Source organism: Amblyomma mixtum, chromosome 3, assembly GCF_055824585.1.
Source record: "Amblyomma mixtum isolate Tamu chromosome 3, ASM5582458v1, whole genome shotgun sequence".
Taxonomy (NCBI): domain Eukaryota; kingdom Metazoa; phylum Arthropoda; class Arachnida; order Ixodida; family Ixodidae; genus Amblyomma; species Amblyomma mixtum.
In genome coordinates, this window is record NC_143014.1 from 18,497,563 (window position 1) to 18,521,750 (window position 24,188).

At 47.5% G+C, this 24,188-nt stretch overlaps 1 protein-coding gene across 4 annotated transcripts in view; it reads right to left on the minus strand.

Annotated features, from left to right (window-relative positions):
- The window catches only part of Rox8 (TIA1 cytotoxic granule associated RNA binding protein Rox8), a 142,258-nt gene that overhangs the window by 42,540 nt on the left and 75,530 nt on the right, over positions 1–24,188 (minus strand). For all 4 annotated transcript variants that reach the window (XM_089578291.1, XM_089578290.1, XM_089578289.1 and 1 more), the window contains 2 exons: positions 20,212–20,269; positions 3,426–3,513 (listed from right to left, as the gene is read on the minus strand). In XM_089578291.1, the coding sequence (XP_089434417.1) occupies positions 3,426–3,513; positions 20,212–20,269 (146 nt within the window). The remainder of the gene's footprint in view (positions 1–3,425; positions 3,514–20,211; positions 20,270–24,188) is intronic.

Sequence of the window (24,188 nt, forward strand, 5' to 3'; positions counted from 1 at the left end):
TACCTCACAAACACTTACTACTAAAACTTTCCTTTCAAATTTACACCCTAATGTATTACAATGGCTAAAATAATTTTTAGCAGGTTGCTCCCAGTTTGTCTATGTTAATAATCAAGCCTTCAATTCACTCCCAGTAGCATCAGGCATCCAAGGTTCAGTTGCTTGGTCCTCTTCTCTTTCTTATACATATAAACAATTTACCCATGCATGCTTCCTCTAACATCCGCATGTTTGCCGATGACTGCGTTGCCTACCACACAATTAATAACCAATCCAATCAGCTAGCACTCCAAAACCTCATGGAGCTTGACCACAATAAATGCAAAACACATGTCATTTCACCGCTAACGCAAGCCCCTTTTATTCCCTTATGTAATCTCTGGTTTCGCAGAATTTACCAATTCCTATAAATACTTGCGTGTAACCTTATGCCCTGGAATGCGCATGCCACTAACATTCTATCATCAGCTATCAAAACCCCTGGTTTCTTGAAACGTCATTTGCGTCACGCACCGCCAGACGTTAAGCTTCTGGCCTACAAGTCCCTGGTTCAAACAAAACCAGAATATGCATCTCCCATTTGAAGCCCTAACCAAATCTATTTGTTAACATCACTAGAATAGCTACAGAACCGAGCCAATAGATTCATTCATTCATGCTATTCATATGATATAGCATATCATCTTTAAAAGCAGAGTTGAGCCTAACAAATCTTGCTTGTCGTCGCCGTATCGCCAGTATGTGTTTATTTCAGAAGTTTTTTTACAACACATTGCGTATTCCACCCTACATTAGCATGCATTTCACTCCGCCTTGGTCATCCCCTGCAAGTTTCCCGTCCACAGGCGTTTGCTGCGTCATTCTTCCCTCGCTCAGCCAAAGACTGGAATGGCCTTCCACACGACGTCACTGCAACCACCTGTCCATCCTCATTTTCGAAGTGTTTAATGGCCATATTTAACGAATAACATCTTTGTACACAAAGTTTGTTTCTATCTGTACCCACCCCTTATGTAATACCCCCTAACTGGGGGTCTTTAGGAAATAAAGTGATTATGTGATGCAATGTCTCCTGTACTGTCCAGTCATTCTGCACTGTTCCATGACAACTGAAGTTTGGCTTGTTCTGAGTTTGGGTTGTACTGAGTAGCTTCGTTTACCCAAGGGACCTTTGGTTACCGTGACCGAGAACGGTGGCGAGTTATGTGACAAAGGCGAACCGCAATTAAGTATCACCGCGGTTAGGCTGCCCATGTGACTATAGGGTACAAGGCAATGCTGGAAGTGGCGCAATTGCAAAAAAATTGACAGACGATTTACAAGGTCCTTTCTTCCCATGCATTGCATGTCATGCAATTTGAAAACCATTGCACCTTTCCTTGAAGGTGTATCCTACTATCGCAGCATATACATGTCTAGTGCAGATGTCATTAACATGACATCAATGCTCATCAACTTTTCGGCACGACAGAATACCAGCAACTTCGAGAAGCTGCACAGAAAGACATATGCAACTAGTGCATTAATGAAAAGCAAGTGGCTCTTAAAACACGATCGTATCAGTAAAAAATTTTGCAGACTATCCTGTCTTGGACAGTAGATATTAGCATGAAATCCACTGCCGGAAAGGCGCCCCGTATACTAATGGCTGACAGACACTGGTAGCCACACACGAGTCTTGAGGAGCGTACCTCATAAGCAACTTTTCTTTCCATGGCTTTCCTTCATGAACGACGGCGCGCCCAGCTGTCTGCCACTTTTTATGCACGGCGACCAGCACTACCAACACTCGCTACATGCCGAAGAAGAGGGGATGGTGCCACCAGTTGTTACAAAGAACACTTGTACATTCGCCACGGCCATCACACCACCCATCAAAAAAACAAAAATTACAGCTGGCCCCTGGCCGTGCTGATGGATGGCACCTGTGTTCCAAGGTTCGCGTGCATTACGTAATGAGGGCAACTCGCACGGTGCTGCTGACCCACTTATCGTAGCTTATCAAGTGCCCATTCAGCACAGTTAGCCCGACTTGGGCACTGCTGACAGGCAGGCTGCGCGTCTGCCTTGTAGGCATTTTTTCCTGCAAGGCGGCATTTTTTTAAATGCGCTCTGAAGATGCGATAGCACATGCTCTAAAACGTCACAAATCTCAGGTCTCCGCTTCTTCTGCGAATGATTTTATCGACGATATGGGCAGCTACTAGTCTGAAGATATTGCCTTTTTATCAGGATTCAGTTCTGATATTGGCGATGATGGGAAACAGCCAGGAACATAGACGGCTGCACTCCGGTGCCAAATCATAGGGTTTCCAGTTACTGTTTCGGAGCAAGAACAGTGGTCAAGATAGAACTTTGATTTTTCCACAGCTAGTGGCCAACAGAAATCCAAACATTATGCATATTTTAAAAATTCTTAAGACTGCTTTCGTTTTACACATAAGCCGGTCTTACCAAGTTTTTCTATTTTTTTTTTCTGTAAAAATCTTCTTAACAAAATTTTCAGTTGCAATGCAAAAATCATTAAACTTATATGCTGAGAAAACATTTATTTACCTTTGTTTCGGAGTACTGCATTACGTATTATATAAAAAAAAAACTACTGAAACTTACAAAAAACGGTCATTTTCCCCAATGTAAGGAAAGCATTAATACGACCGGCTAATTTTATACGACCTATCAAAAACCGTTATATTACCCACGGTAACAAAACAGTTAACTGTGCCAGCAAGCTATCAAGACAACAGTCCCAGGTGGTGTGGTAGTTTAAACTTTGACATAAAATGACCAGCACAGGGTCGACAGACAGGTGCTGACACCAGTTTTCCAATCAGGCGTGGCAAGTAACCGAATGTCTCCTCATGATAGGATGCACAGGGACCTCGTGTCTATTTCCCAATCCTAGACACACAAGGGTAGTCTGAAAACTGGCCTAGGGGCATAATCTGACACTTGCAAGTGTGTAGCAAGTGCAGACAGGGCTCTTGCATGATGGGGCAGCTGCTGCTGGTGTGGCATGGGTTCCTTTGAAGAATACTGGCGTACAACAAAGTTGTGTAAGCACTTCCATTGTGGATGGTGGTTTGAGACAAAAAATATACAACCCGCCTGCTCTGAAATTTTGCTGACAAATGGAAGAACTGCTGGGTATAGAAAAAAACAAATAGAAAGAAAGCAGGCCGTCATTTGTCGCAATACAATCCAAGCACCACCTGTGACAGCAGCGGCAGCTGATGCAATGCAGCCCAGGGTGAAATCATGCTCTTGTATTTGCAATTTTGGGCAGTAGCTCATCTACTAGATGGCTCTTACTTTGGAGCAGCATTCTACTGACATTACTGCACCAGCAGCAAAAAGTGAAAAGACTCAACAGGGTAACAGGAAGCCTGTTAAAGACTATGTGCAGGCAAGTGTGGTCCACTTACGAGATATCTCCAAATGGGGCAAAAGCATCTCTCAGCTGGGTTGTCTCAATTTCCGGGCTCAGATCTCCCACAAAAATGTGATGGTGTTCTGAAAGAAACAAAATGAATGTTCTCACGATACGACAGCTAGTACAACCTGCACTCAGCACACAACTCTCTCTCCGCCCATCGAGGCTTTGCAGCAACCCCACTGCAGTAAAATAATCTTGACCAATGCCTGTCTATGGCATACGACGCTCATTCATTTGGACCCCGCAGCACTCACTCGTCATTACTTTGAAAAGGCAATGTAGAGATACGAAAGTGGTTGTCCTGAAGCTTGAACTGCTTGGCTCAGTCTTGCACACGCATTCCTGGCAGGTGTGACGATGATTGCAGTTCCCCCTCACAGAAAAATAGTCCGGTGGCATGGTTTTGGTTAGACTTTTCTGACCTTCATGCCAATGTAGTAAACATTCGCTGTAGTTTTTGTCAAAAGTAACGCCTAATAATTTTATTTCTTTTTTTTATAGGTTTTGTTTGGATGTAAGATGGGGGTCGGACTGTAGGCCTTGCTTTAGTGAGAACAGAACACCCACTGTTTTCTGTGTGGAGAACAAGAATCCATTTTTGTCTGTCCATGTCTCTAGTTTGTTTATTGTCAACTGTATTTGTCTCTCTCATGTTGCTACGTTAGAGGACGTGCAGGCTATCTGAAGGTTGTCAACATAGAGTGAATGCATATGGACAGCCAAGAGCGTTGTGCTGAAAACACACCCCTGAGAAACCCCGTTCTCTTGAATGAAGTACGTGGAAAGAGTTGACCCCAAGTGTGCTTGAAATGATCAGTTCAACGGGAAATCATTTAGGCAGTTTAACATCCTCCCACGGATGCCTAGTTCTCCAAGGCCGCGAAGAATCCCAAACCTCCACGTTGTGTCGTATGTTTTCTCCATATTGAAGACTGCAAGATAGTACTGTTTGTGTATTTCTGTTTTGTGTATTGTATTTTCGAGGCGGACTAGATGCTTGGTTGTTGAGCATGCCTTTTTAAAACCGCATTGATGGAAGTCAAGAAGCTCGCAAGCTTCAAAAAGAAAAGTTAAATCTTATGTTAAGAACACTTTCAAAAGATTTGGCGAGACAGTTTGTAAGGGCTATTGGCCTATAACTACTATACTCAAGTTCATACATAGTGGGAACGCTGTGGATGCAGTGGAAGTAGTGCACCCACGAACCCATATTACTCCGCCTCATATCACTTGTCCTCCTCGAAGCTTTGCTGAGTGTTCGGACGAAAACAAAGAGTGGTACAAAACGAAGTGGTAGCACAACCAATCACTGTCAAATCTACGAGGTGCTGAGTGTTCGGGCCCTCCCTACAATTTTCACCGAGTGTGGACGTTTCAGGCACGGATGCAGTAAGAGTGATTCACCCTACGAGCCGCGTGTCATACCACCACACGTACCTCTTGCAGTCTCAATGAGTCGCAGGGTGAAAGAGGTAAAAAGAAGTGCAGGAGGTTGCTGTTCACGGTACATGGAACACAATATGTCCATGTTCAGTTTAGCTGTATGGCGCACTACTTTTTGGCAAGGACTTAGCGAACAGGCACGCTAGCTTTGGCAGAGTTGCTATGTATGAAATGGAGTACAGGGGAGGCTGCCAGCTTTCCAGATTTCAGAAATGGTACTACAGCGGTTCTTTTCAACTCATTGGGCGCTTTTCCTTCTATGAATATTTTATTAAACAAATTCAAGAGTGCTTCTACGGCAGCCTCTGAAAGATGGGTAAGCATTTCATAGTGCATCCGGTCATGTCCTGGAGCAGTTTTTTTGCTGGCAGACAGTGCTCTATTGATTTCTTGGAGGGTAATTAGACTTGTATTTTTCATTTGCCCCTCCACTTGTTGGGAGCGTTTGTTTTTCGGCTATGTTTTAAGAATGACTGGCTATAGTATGATGATTTTGAAACCGCAGCGAAGTGGTCCCCCAATATGTCTTGTTTGTGTACCAGGTGCTGTCAAAAGAGGAACTGCAAAGGGTGAGCAGCTCCCATTTAGCTTCCAAGCTTGCTCCCACATTTCCAAAACATAAGCTTTCCATGACGTTTTCACAGCATACCGTGCTTGCGCTCCCACCTTCTGAAAAGCTTCAGGTTTTCATGTGGTGGGTACCTACACAATATGCCCCAGGCTTTCTTTTCTTTTTCATTTCTCGGCATTCCTGTGTATACCCAATTTTATGGTTTTGTGGCACCACTGCCAAGGATTGAGGTTTGGTTGGGATAATTGATGGTGAGGATAACAGGCTGATACTGACAGACAAATGATAACTGCCATAATGCCGCAACGCATTACTGGCGCCGCCTAGTAGTCGCGCTCAGGAGGCTGGCGCGCGCTCTTCTTCGCCCGAGAGCTCGCTCGCTAGTCGGTTAGCCGGCCGGGTCGTTTCCGCTGGCGCTTGGACGTTGTGGCAAATATAAACCTGCCTACCTGCTTCTGTGACATTTTGGTGGAGGTGCTGGGTACATCCCATGTCCAAAGAGCTTTTGGGTGCCTCCGAAGCCCCGCTACACACCGTGGACACACCTGTGCACAAGGCCAGCCGCCGCTTGAGAGGCTTAGCTCCCGAGTGTGGTCCCCTTCTTTCCTTACCGCGAACCATGACGACTACAGAAGCAAGCCAGCCCGTTCACCTTCCAGTGAGCGCCCAGCCGCTGTTCTTCCATGCTCCGCGTATGCCCACGCCGTCCCATGGCGACAAATTTGAGGATGTTGAGGACTGGTTGACCAACTACGACCGGGTCGCTGCGTTTAATGCGTGGGACGAGGAGCGAAAGTTGCGGAACATTTATTTTTCACTTGAAGACGCCGCCAAGATGTGGTTCGAATACCATTCGACAACGACGCAAGAAAAGAGATGGCTGAACTGGCTCTACAGTCCCGAGCGCAGTGGCCCAATGAGAGCGTCGCCATGTTCGTAGAAGAAATGACTCGGCTTTTCAGCCGCGCGGATCCGTCCATGTCGGAGGCAAAAAAGGTGCGCCATCTTATGCGTGGCGTTAAAGAACAGATCTTCGTCGGCCTTGTACGTGACCCTCCATGTACTGTGGCTGAGAAGGAGGCGACAAGTGTGGAGCGTGCCCTACAACAGCGATTCGTACAATTTGATCGTTCTGCGAGCATCACTGCTGTGGACTTCCGCTTGCCGATGAACGGCAACGAGAGTGGCGCCCTTCGCGAGCTCGTCCGAAGCATCGTACGTGAAGAACTGCAAAAGCTGCCCTTTCTCGAGCAACACTCGCGTGTTGGAGGCATCTCGGATGTTATACGTGAAGAGCTCCGGCAAGCAGTGCCATCAATGCCATCCCCCCAGCCGCCTGCGCCGCACGTCATGTCCTACAGCGACGCGTTGCGTACCCCTGCGCCAGCACCGCCGGCACCCTACAGGCCCGCTCCTCTCGTCCGTCCTGCACCCCGTCATCCAGCTCCGGCTGATGCGCCCGACACTCGACCGCCCATTCGCAAAGCACACGTGTGGCGTACGCCGAACATGTACTGCGCCACTGTCCATACCGTCCGATGGGCTTGCGCGGATTCTCACTGGATGCCCCTCGGCCGCGCTACGGTGAACGACCTCGGGACATCGACCAGTACCTCAGCGCCAACGTCCCACCTGCGTCCCCGCCGCGACGCCAGTCCAGGTCGCCATCGCCGCGACAGTTTTCCCCCAACCGGCGTACTTCCTTCAGGCAGTCCCCAAGTCCGCGCCGGGAAAACTGAGGACGGCGACTCTTGGAGGTAGAGCCGCCGTCGATGAGCACTATGACCAACATCCTCCATTCGCCGATTCGATCAAACATTCCGACCTCCGACCCCCCGCACCGAACAGCAGTCCGACCACTTTCCGACGATCGCCGCAGTTTTCTTCCGACGCCCCCAACCAACGCACCGAACGACCAACGAGTCCGACGACCTCCCGGCGATCACAGAAGCTTACCTTCGACGCACTGAACGACCCGTCAGTCCGATGATCCGTGATACGGCGCACTTCGTCGACGGTGAGCTTCTTTCCGCTGAGATACCGATCGTCGTTGACAACCATCATACGACTGCCCTTGTAGATACCGGCGCTGATTTTTGCGTTATGAGTCGTGGCCTTGCTACAATCCTACGCAAAGTCCTGACTCCTTGGCACGGCACGCCGATAAGGACAGCCGGAGGGCATGTGCTGACGCCGCTAGGAGTGTGCTCCGCCCGAGTCGAGATTCGCCACATAACTTTCTCCTCTTGCTTTGCTGTGCTGGCGGAGTGCTCCAAGGACCTGATCCTTGGTCTTGATTTTCTTCGAGAAAACGGCGCACGGACCTTGGCTCGCGTACGACAAAAGTACTACTGGCCCAAGCTTGCTGCTATTGTCCAGCGCTATGTTAAGACGTGCCGTGATTGCCAACGTCAGAAGACGCCGCCTGTCAAGCCGGCCGGTCTGCTGCAGCCTATTGGTCCTCCTCGAGTACCCTTTCACCAAGTCGGTATGGACTTGCTCGGGCCGTTTCCTACGTCATCATTGGGCAACCGCTACATTATAGTTGCCACTGATTACCTCACCCGCTATTGTGAAACCAAAGCTCTTCCCAGCGGCACTTCTACTGATATTGCGAACTTTTTCATCTTTAACCTAGTCCTTCGTCATGGTGCCCCTGCGGTCGTTTTAACTGACAGAGGCACTGCATTTACTTCAGCTCTAACCCAGGAAGTTATGCGGCTCAGTGGCACTTGTCATCGCAGAACAACAGCTTACCACCCTCAGACGAATGGCCTTACTGAGCGACTCAATAAGACCATTGCTGATATGCTTTCAATGTACGTCGACGAAGACCATAAGAACTGGGACCAGGTACTACTGTATGCAACATTTGCGTATAATACCGCAGTCCAGGAAACGACCCGCTCCACCCCATTTCGTTTGGTGTACAGTTGCGAAGCCGTTACCATGCTGGATGCAATGTTACTGCCCGATGTCGCCCTCCCATCAGTTGCCGGCGCTGACCAATTCGTCCACCGCGCTGAGGCCGCCCGTCAGCTAGCTCGAATGAGACTCCGGACGCAGCAGCCTAAAGACGCTCAACGCTATAACCTTCGTCACAGGGAGGTAATTTACAACCCTGGCGATCAAGTCTGGGTGTGGGTTCCTGTTCGCAAGCGGGCTCGCTCCGAGAAGCTTCTGCGCCGCTACTTCGGCCCGTACGAAGTGCTGCGCAAACTCAGCGACGTCACCTACGAAGTGATTCCGCAAGGAACTGTTCGTACGTCCCGACGGCAAACACAGTCGAAGACGTACACGTTGCCCGGATGAAGCCCTTCCACGCCCGCTAGGTCAAGCCTACGGTTCTGCTTGACCTCGCCACGCAGCATCGGGACGATGCTTTTTCCACCGGGAGGGGCAATGCCGCAACGCATTACTGGCGCTGCCTAGTAGTCGCGCTCAGGAGGCTGGCGCACGCTCTTTTTCGCCCGAGAGCTCGCTCGCTAGTCGGTTAGCCGGCCGGGCCGTTTCCGCTGGCGCTTGGACGTTGTGGCAAATATAAACCTGCCTACCTGCTTCTGTGACAATATGCATTATCCAAAACATCAGATGTAAAATCGATAAAAACAGATGGCGAACTAAAATAGAAATCCACAAGAGTCATTTTTCCAGTACTTGGAGAGCAGTACGTATTCAGTAGGCACACGTTATAACACAGGATTACATCTACAATACGGCCTGTAGTGTCCATTTGTTCACTACCCCAAAAAGAGGAGTGTGCATTAAAATCCCCCACTACCAGATATGGCTCTGGCAGCTGCTCAAAAAGTGCTTCTAAGTCATGTAGTGTTACTGATAGATGTGGCTGAAGATATACCGAGCATATTATTATTGTTTTAAAATGAAGGATGGTGACTGCTGGACAACAATAGCAGAACCTCCAGACAGCCTACTTGCTTGCTCTCGGTTACGCTGGAAGACTTTATACTTCCTTGAAATATTATTTTTATTTTTGTAGAGTTCCTAAGTTGATCTCTTGTAGACATAGGATGACCAGAGAAAGAAAGTTCAAAATATCTTTCACATCAGTGTAGTTGTCACAACAATTCCAGTGAATTACGCCTCCACTGAAGCAGGAGTTCGCCTCCCAAGAGGAACTGGAGGACCGCTCTGCGGGTGCACGAGTTATAGGCCTCTCCCAAGTGGGGGGAAGCCTTTTGGGCTACCGACTTGGGAGCCGGCCAGCCCTTTGTCAAGGGCAGCCTGTACTGCACCTGCCAGGGGCCCAGATGGCCTTGCCTCACGCTCACTATGTGTGGCCTGGTCAGGAACCATAGGCAGGGGTGTGGTGTCCCGCCTTGTCGCCCACATCAGCGAAATTTGTTTTTCCTATGAACAGGAACGTTCCTTGTGTTTGTATGAATCGTTTTTGTGCTCCTTGAAATATTATATTTTCCTTAGTTTTGATCTTTCCTCCAGGATGGACACAATCTCGAGTACACCGGGTGATCCCCTTCACAGTTAGTGCACTTCGATGCGTTGCACTGCACGGATTCATGGTCATTTCATGCACATTTGGCACAGGTTTGCCAGCCGCGACAGCTCTGGGAGCCATGGCTGAATTTTGAAGCACCTTCTGGGTTTTGGGGTGCATGGTCCGACAGTTATTTGCATGTATCCTACTTGTATGGTTTCTGGGGGTTGGCTAGAGGCGAAAGTCAACAAAGTACTTTGTTAGTGTTTCCTTATTGTCTTTTCGGATTTTAATGCGTTTGACATGAATCACGTTCTGGTCTTTCAGACTCTCCAACATCTCTTCTTCCATCAGAGTCAGCAAATCGTGTTCTGAGATTACACCTTGATTCACTGTATTTAGTGCTCTATGGGTGCTGATGGAGACAGGGATGTCTCCGAAGGTCACTATGTTTTCCAGTTTGGAGCACTGAACATTACTTCAGATCTCAAGGAGCAGGTCGCTGTTGGCTGACTTCGTAACCTTGTAGCCAAGGCCTAGGGCATCGGTTAGACTTTTAGAGACATGAATGATGAAATGATTTGGGCTGGTTTTTCTGTTTCGGTATTTACCACAAGGTACCTCGGGAAAGCTTCTTGTTTTTTGAAAGAATTGTGTAGTTGCACCGGTCCTCATTTTTTTTTTCTTTTTGATGGTGACCATTAGTTGCATGGGAAGCCATGAAGATTGTTTTTTGGCCATAGTGCCAGCTGCCCACCATGGAGCCCAACGACGGGACAGGAAAGGAATTTGCACATAAGTCCTGCCCACGCCAGCTGTAAACGTCAGCGAATTATGAAGAAATACCATGTGCCGGGGCGCTTGCGCTCAGTTAATGTGCTGCTCTCAAGCGTACAATGGATGAACAAGGTTGGCTGCATGGAGACTGGCCCGTGACAGGGTGTTATGGCTAATTTAGGTATTTGGATATGCGCCTCTTATCGCATGACGGGCGCAAATGCATGCTGTTGACCTAGCGTTTCCAAAGCAATAAAGTGTCCAAGGCTATGAAAGGAATTAGCTTTATTTTTTAACGCTTGAAATGGGGAAGAGCTGGCAGCCTGCGAACAGAGTGTAATGGGGTTGGGGGGGGGGGGCAATAGTGCCGGAATGTATGCTCAGCGACCTTCAATCCAAAAACAGTCTGTTGATTACAATGCATGCTCGAACAGGTCACCATGTGCTGCAATGCAGATTTGGCATTTCATAGGCACATCTTCCGTGGCATTCTGATCATGGTGTCAGGGATGAAGTAGCAGACGTGCCATTTTTTCTCTTAGGTTCTCCGATTTTGCGGCTGGTCCTCGACACAGCTCCAGAGGAAGAAATCGAGGGGAGTCGACCGTGCCTGGCAAGATGCCATCCAATCCATTACTGCGGGAAGACTTCATCCAGCCATTTGCTGCTGCCGTGCGCAGGAGCACCATCATGCTGATGCCAAATATCCTTGATCCAATGGAACTTCGCAAAGAAAATCCTCAAGTGCCCAATCAAGGATACTGCTGACTTATCTTTCGCCTGTAAGCATGTTATCAAAAAACACGGGGAAAATCATAGTTCCACCGTAAATTCCACACCACACATTAACCGACTGCTGATATGGGTGGTACGTCTTTAAAACCAGTGCGGGTTTTCGTCACTCCGATAGTGACTGTTGTGGATGTTCATTTGGGCATTGCGCGAGAAGGTAGCTTCGCCAGTCCAGAGTATTTTGTTGACAAAGCCTGGTCCATCCTCCGTCTTGATTAGAATCGGTTTGGTTTGGTTTATGGGGTTTAACGTCCCAAAGCGACTAAGGCTATGAGAGACGCCGTAGTGGAGGGCTCCGGAAATTTCGACCACCTGGGGTTCTTTAACGTGCACTGACATCGCACAGTACACGGGCCTCGAATTTCTCCTCCAAAGAAATTCAGCCGCCGCGGCCGGGATCGAACCCGCGTCTTTCGGGCCAGCAGCCGAGCACCATAGCCACTGTGCCACCGCGGCGGCTTGATTAGAATCCAGTCCTTTCGATTCTGAAAATCGCGGGGCTCTGGTGCAGCTGCATGCGCCACAGTGATGTTCTCTCTCCAGTATTCTCCCCACTGAAGCTTCAACACGAGTACTACAGCATGTGGATCTGAGGAGGGGTTGTTTCCTGCTTACATTTCGGATATTTTTATGCAGCTTGATTGGCACGCTTGGGTGAAGTTGAATTCTTTGTCCACTAATAAAATCCAATGTATGTTCTCCAAGCCTAGCATTAACTTACTGTTTCTAATTTTTGTTTCATGCGGGTAGTTTAGACCACAAATAGTGCCTTTTGAGGGCGAACCTACTGCCTACCCCATCCCCAGCCATCAGGTGCCCCCTTCCCCACTGCAAAATATTTTACGGATGCCCTTGAATGTGTCTGGTAAATCACGTGAAAGTGGGACAAGTTGTTCTGATCGCTACCTCACCTGCTCAAAGGTTTGAGTGAAAAGTGCACTGACCCCGCTGTGGTTACCCCCTCCCCTCTCGGAGCTGCTACTGCAAAGCGAATCCAATTCCATTCAAAGCGTGAAGGAAAGCGGGCTGCCCCACAGGCAGTGCGGCAGAGGACTACAGCTTGGTCACTTCCGGTAAGCACGAGCATGCACAATGCGCTTTGTGAAATCGGTCTACTGCGTCACCTCCCGAGAGTATCTGGCTCCTCGCGATCGCATCGAAAAGTTTTATAATGATTCAGGATATTCACATGTTGTGGACACAGATTGGTTTCCTGAACACATAAAGCTGCCCGCAACACTGACCCAAGAATATGTCTTACATCACTAACTCCTCAGCAGTCTTCTACAGTTCCACTGAACCAAAGAAGTTGTGTCTGAATGTTTTTGGGTGGGAATGGAAGGGATTTACTGCTCAAGAGAGCTGTTCCACTGCTGCAAAGCAGGCAGATTGGGAGTTACATCCATCACCTTGCTAGAGGTGCTGGAAGACCGCGGAGAAGCCGCGGGTGTGTGGGTGGGGGAAGTCCTGCGGGATGCCGACCCATGGACCGGCGCTCCCTGCTTCGGTGGTGGCAGGGCAGCCTTCACTGTCCCTGCCTGAAGCGTGCCATAGGATCGGTGAAAGTGGCCTGCGCAGTTGCTGGAGTGCTGAGTGGCGCACCGCCCACCACATCACTGAAGTTGGATTTTGTGGTGAAGAAGAATGAGGTCGTGAATGCAAATCACCTTCCTTGAATGAAATGTTTTTTCTAGTTTTAATTTCTTTCTCCTTCTTCCAGGACTGACCTTCTTCGCAGTTTGCGTAGCGCCATTTTCTTCAGTCTTTCGAAGCACATTTTGTTTGCGGCCATGGCAACTCTGTGAGCCATGGCCAAACCTCTGAGGGGATTGGGTACGTAGTGTTTGCCGTTAACTTTCAAGTATCCAACTTGGACAGTTTCAGGCAAGGTGCTGGTGTTAAATGTGAGGACCAGGAGTTGTGGGCCTACTTCTTTATTATCGTTGTGAATTTTGTGTTGTGTTGTGTTGGGTTTCATGGCACATAGGCAACTAAGGCCATCATGCGCAAAGCACAAGGTACCTTGCGAATTTTGATCGGGTGAACATTAATTACATTTTGGTCGGTGAGCCCTTGGAGAATTTTTGTTCCTGTTAGGTGGACAGAGCCAATTTCAGAAATGATGCCTCGGATTGTGTTGAGAGATCAGTGGGGGGTCACGGAGACAGGGATGTCCTCTACAAATGCAATGTTTGTAGGAAACAATGAGCAGTGGATGCTGTCGCGTAGTTCGAACAGTTAGTCGCCCCTGGTCATTATGGACCTTGTGGCCAGGGCTGAAGGCACCTGTTAAGCATTTCGACACGAAGAATGGGGATATTATTTCGGCTTGTTTTTCTTCAGCTTCACTGTGTATCATGTGGAACTTTGAGAATGTTGGTTCCTTTTTTGGGGAACAATCTGTTGCTTCATTCTGCCCTCTCTTCAGAGCGCGATCATGACTGGAAAAGGGGGGAAGATGTGCAATATGGTGCCTGCCAGCCACTCACTGTAGCGCCCAACAAGGGGACGGAACAGGAACTTGCAGGCAAGTCCTGCTCACACCAGCTGTAAACCCAAACTATAACCTAATACGGTGTAATGCACCACACAAGGTTAATCCTCGCCGCCTGGATGGAGGAAACACCAAGAAGTGAGTGGGAGACAGAAAAGACTACAGGAAAGTGAATGATAGAGGGAAGGATCGGAAAAGGCGGCTGCCGATTTCCACCGGTCAGGTCAGGCCAGAGGTGCCGTGTACAGGATGCGAAGGCCAAAGTGGTGTGTTGCCTCTGCCGAGGGGCCTTAAAGGTCCAAACACTCGGCAGAGCCACGCACAGCTAAGCATGGGTGCTCGGGTCCGTGGTGATGCAATGCTCCCCAACATCCCCCTGTGGATGCTTGGGAAGCCGTGGTGCCACAACTCACCATTACAGGGTTTATGCTGGTTTTCAGCCATGAAATTCAAGGACTTCCAAGGACTCCCGACTATTTCTTTCAAGGACTTAGCAACACAGCATTTTATTAAAGAACATTTAAAGAAACATTTCTTACATCTCGTGTATCTAGCATTTATTGCACAAGAGACTTTTAACGTAAAAATAAACCTCTCTTAAGGGCCGTTTACCAAAAAAAGAGTTACTAGTAAGAGCGGTAACTGCAAAACCAACAAATTTCTGCCATTTCTACCCGCAGCTGCACCTCGTATCTGTCCTCCGTCTGCAAGTTTCGCTGTTGAAAGCATCGTGGAACTTGATCACATCTTTATTTTATTATAAGCTGATAGATTTGACATCTAGCCGTACCAAAAGCATAACTTTCAGTCAGCTCTGGCTGCGCCGTCGGCTGCAATTTTGGTGTGAAACAGGCTAGGCCTAGCAACGACTAAGGCGGCCAAGCAGCAGCGTAGTCCGTCGCCAGACGTGCCTACAAGCAGAATCATTGAGAAATGAATGGCACCTGAGCCAGCATGCTCAGTCTTTGCTCGAAATCATTCTAATAAAAAAGCTGTTTCGACTTTTCTGGTGCGAACTTTATGTATGTATAGCGAGCCAAGCGGCGCTCGATCACTGTTGCCTGCATGAAGGAAAATTTCCTGCATGGCAGCACAGCTATGGGCGATGCTGAAGCCCCTACAACTTTGCTTTTTTTGTGGTGGACAGAAAATTTTACAGAATGGCTTTAGGTGAATGCAGTGTTGCGCTAGAGGAGCGACACACGCGTGATTGCTGTGTGCCGGTGAACCACTTGCGTCGCAACTGTGCAGGCTCCCTATGCTTCAACGCACCAGGTTCTGTGCCCGAACCACGTTTGCACTGTGTCTCTCTTCACTTTGCGCCCAAACCTTGCTCTTGGGGCAGGCTACGGGGTGACGGCAGCCATGTGCGGCGTTGGGCGGAGACAGTGGGGCTTTGTCTGCGTTTACGCACAGCTCTTGCCAAAGGGACGGCGCGATCAAAGCCGCAGAGGTGGAGTTTCGGTAAAGTTATCTCCAACATTCACAAAGAACATTTACAGGATACTAGCGTTTTTACCACACCAGAATTCAAGGGTTCTCAAGGACCCCACGAAAATTTCCGGACTCTCAAGGCCCTTGAAAACACTTCTTCCAAATTGAAGGGTTTTCCAAGGACCCGCATGTTGCAGATGCCCCTATGGAGCCATCTTCAGTTTGCACCTTTTATTAAGCTTAATTACGATGACTGCCACCCGCTCACTACCAGGTATCAGCACTATCAGTACACTGACAATTATGGTACTTTGCTTGTCTCAAAGTTTGAAACTTTGTATGAGAAACCAACCTCATACCCTTCACTTCTTCAGTGCCATGCTGAAGAGCAGCGCAGCAGGAAGCCCGCTCACTTTCCCGCTCCTCGGTTGGGCTGCGCCAGTGCAGTGCGAGTGTAGCCCCCCCAGCGCTCTCGGTGTAGCAGCCAAATCGAACACAAGAAATATTCGTCTGCAGCGGCCGTTTGTTGGTATTCGCTGCATAATATGATATGCGTGGGAGCGAGCTAGTTGTACTGAGCACAGAGCATTTATTCCAAGTGGTGCATCTCTTGGCAGCAGCCATAAAACTTGTGGAGTCTTTGACTCAGCTTTTGTTGTTGCACTGTGCAAAATGCAAACCATCACCAAATTAACGGGTACTTCAGGAGATGTAACAATCAAACAGTTGGACTTGGATTTGAAAAGGCTATTCAACTGTCACGTAAGAGCCTTGACAGTTCGTGCACATAGTTCAGGCTGTCATTGTTCTAACTGCAAAGTTTCTTCAGTTGTCCGCCAATTACAGTACAAGAGTTGCTCTATAACTTGCTCCCCACAACTCTCATTCACTGTCAGCAGACGGCAGTGGCGAAGTGGCTGTCAGATGCTGCGGCCACCCAGACACAATGAAAAGAGTCACCACAAGTAGTAACAAAACAAGAGCACCTTCCACCCCTTTCAGAAGTGCCATCCCCTAGCCCTGGATGTGCATGGCTGCGGAGCCGTCCACTACGAAGCGCCCCAAGCACCTTGCACAAGAACTCGTGCAGCGCCACATCAAAGCCAAAATGCCTTGACGGCAACCTCTACATGTAAAACATGCGCACAGAGAGCAGCAAGCAATTTCTTAACTCTTACTCGGTGTCGAGCGGCAGGGTGAGGATCTCGAATCAACCCTCATTACCACCTACCTCCCATATTTAAAGCAAGAGTCCCTATCATCATATACCATAGCTCCAAATCCAGTCTTAGATGCCCCCATAACAAAGGCAGAGAGAGGTGTGGGTTGCTCTACAACAACTACGCACCTCCCCTGCCCCGGGCCTGGAAGGCATCACCAATAAGACACTCAGAAATTTGAATCAATTGCATCATTCGCCAAGTTTGCAAACCAGCACCGGGAGAGCAGCACCCTACCCCCTGAATGGAAATCAGCCAAAGGGAAGTTCACACCTAAACCAAACAAACATGCACTTTTCTTTGCTTTCGAAGGTGAAGAAAACTAGGCACACTGCGGACGACACCTGAGCAACACGGCCGTCCATGATCAGGCCCCAGCACTCGTTCCGCAGGGCTTACCCCTATGCCTTATGGAAACCCCTAGGTGGTATGGCGCCAATTACAAATCCTACTCTCTCTCACTCTCTCATACACAGAGCAGAAAAATCTCCAGCATTCCCAAACAAACCTCCCTTTCAAGGGATGGAATCACAGGAGCTATGGGAGGCTGCTCTGCGCAGCTCACAACCGGAGCTACAGCTTTGCGACAGTGCAGGTCATCTACGGCCATCGCCATCCTGCTCATCACCCTCCCCCCTTCATCTGATTCATTGCAGTGGGTACAATATTGTCACCAGCCAACCAAAGCCAAAGTGCAGGTGACGCTAGCTGCACTGACAAATCAAGTGCGAAAGTGCTGCACTGCTTCAACTGTGCAGCCAAACTGAGGTGACCTACAACAGCACAACAGTGCTTCAGAACACCAATCATAGAGAACAAAGAGACATAGCACGTACATGTTATGCTAAACTCTCTAATGTGCGTTCTTACCTCTCACCTTCGCGTGAGAGATGACATGCTATGGCTACATTCATGGAAATGTTGCAAGTCCTGATGGTTGAAGCTAGTTGGCATGCCATGTTGAATAAGACAGTACTACCTTTGACAAAATTGGACAAAGGATAGACTCCTGTTCTGTTTGCAGTCTTTGTCCTTCATTAGTGTCCTCTGATACATAAGTTTCCATGTTTCGCGGCGAGCAGCAAATACTTTCTTTGCACAGTGTATACTGCCAGCCGCCTATGTGCATGTGCAGCGGCGGCGCGCAGTTAACTCTTTCGTTACCACGCGCCAGGTTTCGATCACCGGTGATCGAAGAATCAAACAGCTACGACAGCGCGACCACGGCCGCTACAGACTTGCCAAGTCATCTGGTTTGTTGTTCACACACTGAACTTTCATTTCCTGTGTAATTTGTATTTTGGTTGCAAGATGGTAATTTATGAAATGCAGTTGAAGTTGAGGGTGCGGCGCCGAATGCTCCGAGCAAGGCGTTGTCGGAACGGCGCGCGCTCGAAACACCCCGCTGCACGCAGTTCCCCTGCGTCTGCAGTATATATTTTTGATGCACCAAGTAGCAGGGACTCCACGACGATGTTGCATTGTCAGATTTTGTTTCCGAAGCTCGAACAGCGCAACGAGAGCCCAGAACGTTGGCCTGTGTTTATTTTCTTGTACCCACTCTGTCTGTGCGAACTGAGCACTCCTATGGAGCTGCTACGGTGATGCTGCGCCATCAAGTCTGTTCTCCAGAAACTACAGCTTTGTTTTCTGTGTAGAATGAAATTTTCTCATGAGGCATGAATTTTTGAAATGCCCTTGAAGCGGAGGGTACGGTGCAAGGCGCTTCCAGAACGACGACGGTGTGTGCACGCAAAAACCCCACTACATGAGATTCCACTGCATTGTTTTGATGTATTAAGTATAAGTAGCAGGGTCTCTGACTAAGGTCTTGCATCGTCAGATTTTGGTTCAGACGCTCAAGAATGCGGAAACAGAGCTCAGAACGTTGGCCTGTTAGTTTCGCTTTTGGTTTCCGGTACGCTCGCATGAGCGAAGCGTTGCTATGAAACGGTGATGCAGTGCCATCCGGTTTACTGTTCAGAAACTAGTTTTTCCCCATTAGGCGCGAATTTTTTAAATGCCCTTGAAGCGGAGGTTGCAGTGTAGGCCGCTCCAAGGAATGGCGTTGAACGCAGGGACAGTGCGCGCTTGAAAAAACCCCGCTGCACGCGATTCTATTGCACCGGCAGCAGATATTTTCGATGCATCGAGTATCAGTTTGTTTTGAGCAAATAGGCTCTTCTAAAGTGAACAGAGTCTGCATGTTTTACAGAATTCCATTGCCTTTCTTTATTTTCGTGTTGAGACCATGCCAAATATTATGGCGTCTATACTTGCATTTGTATATTACATGTGTTTACGTAATTTTTCTTGGTTTTCCCTGAAATGATATTAGTTACAATTTCTATTTTAAAAAGTACCTTTATCAAGCTTTATTCTGGCACAGAACGTAACCAATTTTTTTTTTTTTGCCGGACTGTAAAAATCATATCAAGGACACACTGAAAGAGCCTTTTCAAAGAGCGTAAAGAAAAAATTTCTAGCTCAAAAAGTATTTGAGTTATAACGTTTACATTTCTGTGCCAAGTTATAAAAATAACTTGAATAATTTTGTAATTTCTAGAATTTCTTTAATGAATTATTTTGGAGTTAGTCATATATATGCTGATGATAGTACTATCTTATTTCTGGCCCTAATGCTGATGGTTTAATTATGCAATGTAATGAATTTTTAGCTAAGCTATCTACATGGTCCAAGTTAAACAGACTTCAAATCAATTGCACTAAAACTAAAGCTATTATATTCTGCGCTAAAAACAAATTGGTTGAAATAAATCACACTATAACCTATGAGCACCAAGAAATTGAAATCATTGACAACCATAAAATGTTAGGTGTACATTTTTCCTCGCATCTAACCTGGGATGCTCACATTGATCACCTTTGTAAATATCACATTTATAAATATCAGTCACTTACCCATAACCTCCCCACAATACTAAACAAATATGGACACACAAAGGGCTTGAACAAATAACAATTACATTCCTATTTCGTGCAGTTATGATCCATTAATTTTTGCTTGTTGTTTCCGCGTATGTGCTTTTCAGTTGTTTTATTTTGGTTTCAGTTCATTACTGGCTGCTTTATGTGATTGACATCATTATTACTTGTCACAGTAACTGTTTTATTATTTCCTTATTGCTGTCTACTTATGTACTATTAATCTATTATGTATCTATTCATTACACTGCTGCCTTGTAATGGTCTATTGGGCCTCGTCAAGCTTTTGTGTAGCTTTTAGCCCAAGAGACCATCCAGTTGTTTTCTGGAAAATAAAGATGTATTGTATTGTATTGTTGTAAACACAAATATTTTGTTCTTTTTAATTTTTTTGTTGTGTTTCTCGATTTTTTCACAATATTTTTTAAAACAAGTACTTGTGTTGAAATATACCTGATTAGAAAGCACATTATATTTTTATCAATGTTATGCATTTTGTATTCTTTTATACATCACACTTGCTAGAAAAAATTTGTCTGCGACCTATGAAAATGTCCTTTTTCTCGTGGTAACATCTGAGAGGCATAAAAATATTCCATGAGCAGTACTCTGCAGACAAAACACGCAGGAAAATGTACTCACTGCTGGTGTCGAGCTTGGGAGTGTTGCCTGGTGATGTGGCCCAATTCACCTTCATTTCCTGCGAGAAGAAGGAAAGTGCATCAGAGCCACGTTACTGCCCCGTCACCCCAGCTGCCAATGCGCAGTGTGTGCACTGGCAGCTGCGGGGGAGACTGCTCGGTCTCAACTATGCTGAGGTTGCCACGTCCAAAAAGGGCAACTACTATCACGTGATAACTGCCAGCAAAGCTCTCTGCAAACCTTCCGAGAAAAATGGCAGACAAACTTGTTGCACAATTCAAACTTAAACTGGAATCGTCAGGATCTGATATTGCAGCTCTGAAGGTTGAGACGGCGGGCCTCGCGTCTTCCGCTGAAATGCTGAACAGCCTGGTAGAAGTACACCGAAGCGAAAATCCAAACTTTGTCTCTGCCAACAAATCCCTGAAATCTCAGAATGAAACATTGGTGAAGAGGGTAGCAGAATTTCAGCAATACTCTAGGTCCTACAATGTAGAAATCAAAGGCATTCCTTGCACCCAAGGGGAGGATTACGTCGATATTGTGAGAAGTTTCCTGTAAGATGCACTGCAGCACTGAGCAATTGGACATGGACATCGTTCATCGCGTCCCAACACAGTCGAAAGATGAAAACACGAACGTCATGACATGATTCTGTACACGAGCAAAAACCAGGAGTTTGTATCATTGTGTCAAAAGCATGCAAGACATGGCTGAACACTGAGGTCACTGGATTTCATCTAGCACAGTATCACCCTATTTATATGAACGATCATCTGACACACAATCCACTGTTCGGGGACAAGTCACCCGGTTTCCCGGGGTGGACTCCCGAAGCGCTCCTTGCTTCGTGTCAGAGCGTGTTTGCCTCGTGTAAAACCGCATTTGCTTCACGTTCCTCGTGTCTGCATTGCTTTCTTTGGATTTTCTGGTGTGCGCGTGAGTGAGCACGTTTGCCTCACGTCTGCAGTGCTGGATTTGGACTTTGTGGTGCGCGCGCGAATGAGTGTTTACGTCGCGTCTGCCGTGCACGCTTTGGGCTTTTTGTGCACGTGTTTGGAGGTCAGTAACGTGTACGGGGCACGATGCCACGCATCTGCTGTGTGCCACTGTCCGTCACAAACTCCAGAAAGCACCCAACGGGGAGATGTCACGAGTTATCCTCCAAACTACAGCGTCGAGAAGCATGGCTTAAAAAAAATCACTCGCCAAGGACTGTCAGGGAAAGGAAGCAAGTGGGTGCCAAGCGACAGGTCTCTGGTATGTTCTTTGCATTTACAGAGAATGACTACAAAAAGTAAGGTCAAGAAAGGTTCTTTGTCTGTGAATGGTTCCTTCCTTTCTTGTATGACTTTCTGGTTTTCTCGACTGCAGTTGCTCTTATAATAAATGTTCCACAGCTTCAGCTATATTGATTGTTTTTTTTTTATAAATTGCAATAACTTATAAAGAGCCAATATTTGACGTGACACGAAGCGGAAATCTACTGTGTGACCAGCCGTGTGTGTCCGTCTCGTTCACCGTCTAAGTGGGGTCACGAGAAGTGAATAAAAATCAGAGGAGCACTTTGACGATCTAAAGTGCAAAGAGGCGAAAGCCTCTAACCGCCTCTGTCGCTGCCCTCTGCTTGGCAACCGTAAAAGATCGTTTGGAGACTCTTGAACGCTTCCGTTCGGCATCGCGAGCACGTTTCGTAGCGGGCGACAGCGCGCACGGAAGTTGAGAGAGCAACTGAGAGAGCTCTGGGTGGTACGACCATTGCGCCGTCCTGGGAGGTCATTGCGCATGCACCGTTGTTATACCATCTGAGAATTGCGCATGGGGGCACTGCGCATGAGTAGTGTGCGCGTTTACTTGGTATCATTAACTAATTATCATTACTGTTCGTACATCTACTACTACACCATCAACTATCATTACTGACTTTTCAAGTAACCATTCTTACTATCATACTGATGATTGACAGGTGCCGCAGACGCACGGACGGACGGACATGCTGGCGAGTCATGAGCCATATAATGCTTTCGCCTTAAAAGTAGATTGAAAGCTTCAGACGGACTTCACGCAACATCCTGAGGCAGAGCCGCTCGCCCGGTTGTGCATCGTATAGGCGGCCGTTATGGACAGCGTTCAGGCATACACTAGAAGGGGGATTCCCACCTGCTGCGGTGACTTGTGACATAATGGGCGCTTTCAATGACTACTTAAAAATGCAGTATTTAATGAGCAACTAGAAACCGCATTGTTTACGCCTTCAAACAGTGAGCAGCGGGAGTACCGACGCAGCTGTCGTGGCGTTTCCCTGCGAGCAGTTGTCCCCGAGCAGTGGCGCCGCGGCGGGCGCACGAGAACTATAGGCCCAAGACGCAGTTTCTGTGCGACATGGCGGGCCACACCTCGCTTTGCATCAAGCGGCCGTGTCAGAGCATATGGGGGAAAAAACAGCACAAAAGACGAAGGATGCAGGTAGAACAGAAACCACAAGCACCGACTCGCAACTGATCAATTATTCACAAAACATGGAATACATCTGCGTTTTTTAACCCACACTTAAAAATGTTGAGAAGTTTACGGGATTCTAGGACAAAGGTTAATCTAATATTCAGAAGACTTTCAAAAGATTTGGCAAGACAGCTTGTAAGGGCTATTGGCCTATAGCTACTACGGGAGGTTGGTGGCTTTCAAGGTTTCAGGAATGGTAGTATAATGGCTCTTTTCCATTCCTCAGGTACTTTTCCCTCTATGAATATTTTGTTGAAGAAATTCCAAAAGGCCCCTACGGCAGGCTGGGAAAGATGGACCAGCATTTCACAGTGTATTTGGTCGGGTCCTGGAGCAGTTTTTTTGCCGGCAGACAGTAGTTTATTGATTCCTTAGATGGTGGTCGTACTAACTGCCACAAGAAAATGCTTTGTACTACACTGTGCAAATAACGTGGTGACATTACAATGGTGCAATATATTATTGCTGTAAAGGTATCATCAGCTTGTTCCAGCATTCCCGCAGCTACCGGCACTGAAATAAGCTGCGTGGAGTTTGTGATATGTTTCTTTCGTAGAACAACACAATAATGTTATGTTCTCCCAGAAAGCAGCATGAACTCGCGAGACACCTGATCGAGAAATCACAGCTTGTACTGTGAAGTGCCCCATATTCAGTGGCGTAAATGGCGGGAAGAAGAGAGAGGGGGGGTTCAAAACTTGGTTAAAAAAAAAATATAACGAGCAGTATACAAACATTCGTGTAGCAACAGAAAAAGTTGCAGAAAGCAAGAAATGCAACATCACCTTTGTACCAGCAACGACTGCCTACTCAAGGTGGGCAGAGCAGAAAAAATTGGAACACCACTTCCCATCCTTTTCAGTGGCTTGTGAGGCAACACTTGAAGAGAGCAATTTCTAAAAATTCTAAATTTCTTGTTATGGACTTGGGCTTACTTACAAGGAGATTTCGTGAGGCAGTGAGAAATATGGAATGATGATTTCGAATAATGAGAGAGCTTCCTTTCGAGCAGGGTTGGCAGCTTTACAAAGTCCAAACTGTATTCTAGACCCCAAGGACCACATCCGCATGGGTTATGCAAAGGTTGTCCAAAAATACACGTCTTCAATTAGTTGGCTTTTCATAGGTCAGGAACGCAGGCGAAGATACAGTTAAACCTGGATACAACGAAGTTGAAAAACGTTTGCAGTTCTCGCGAGAAGACCCGAAAAGACAATGCAGTACAAAACAATAAACGCAGGTTAAACCACCTTGAAAATGTTCACAGAAAACTCCACGACTAGAAGTCATAAACATGGAGGACGACTGCCGCAGCAGCAACGTAGTGGGGTAGGGAGAGAGGCGCGCGCGCGCCGTAGACCCCCCCCCCCCCCCCCCCTCCTGCCCCCCTCCGAGGTCGCTCCCCGCTCCGACGCGCTATCGGCGCCGGAATCACGCGAGCAACCGCGCGGTTTCGTTTTTGCTATGCCCTACCA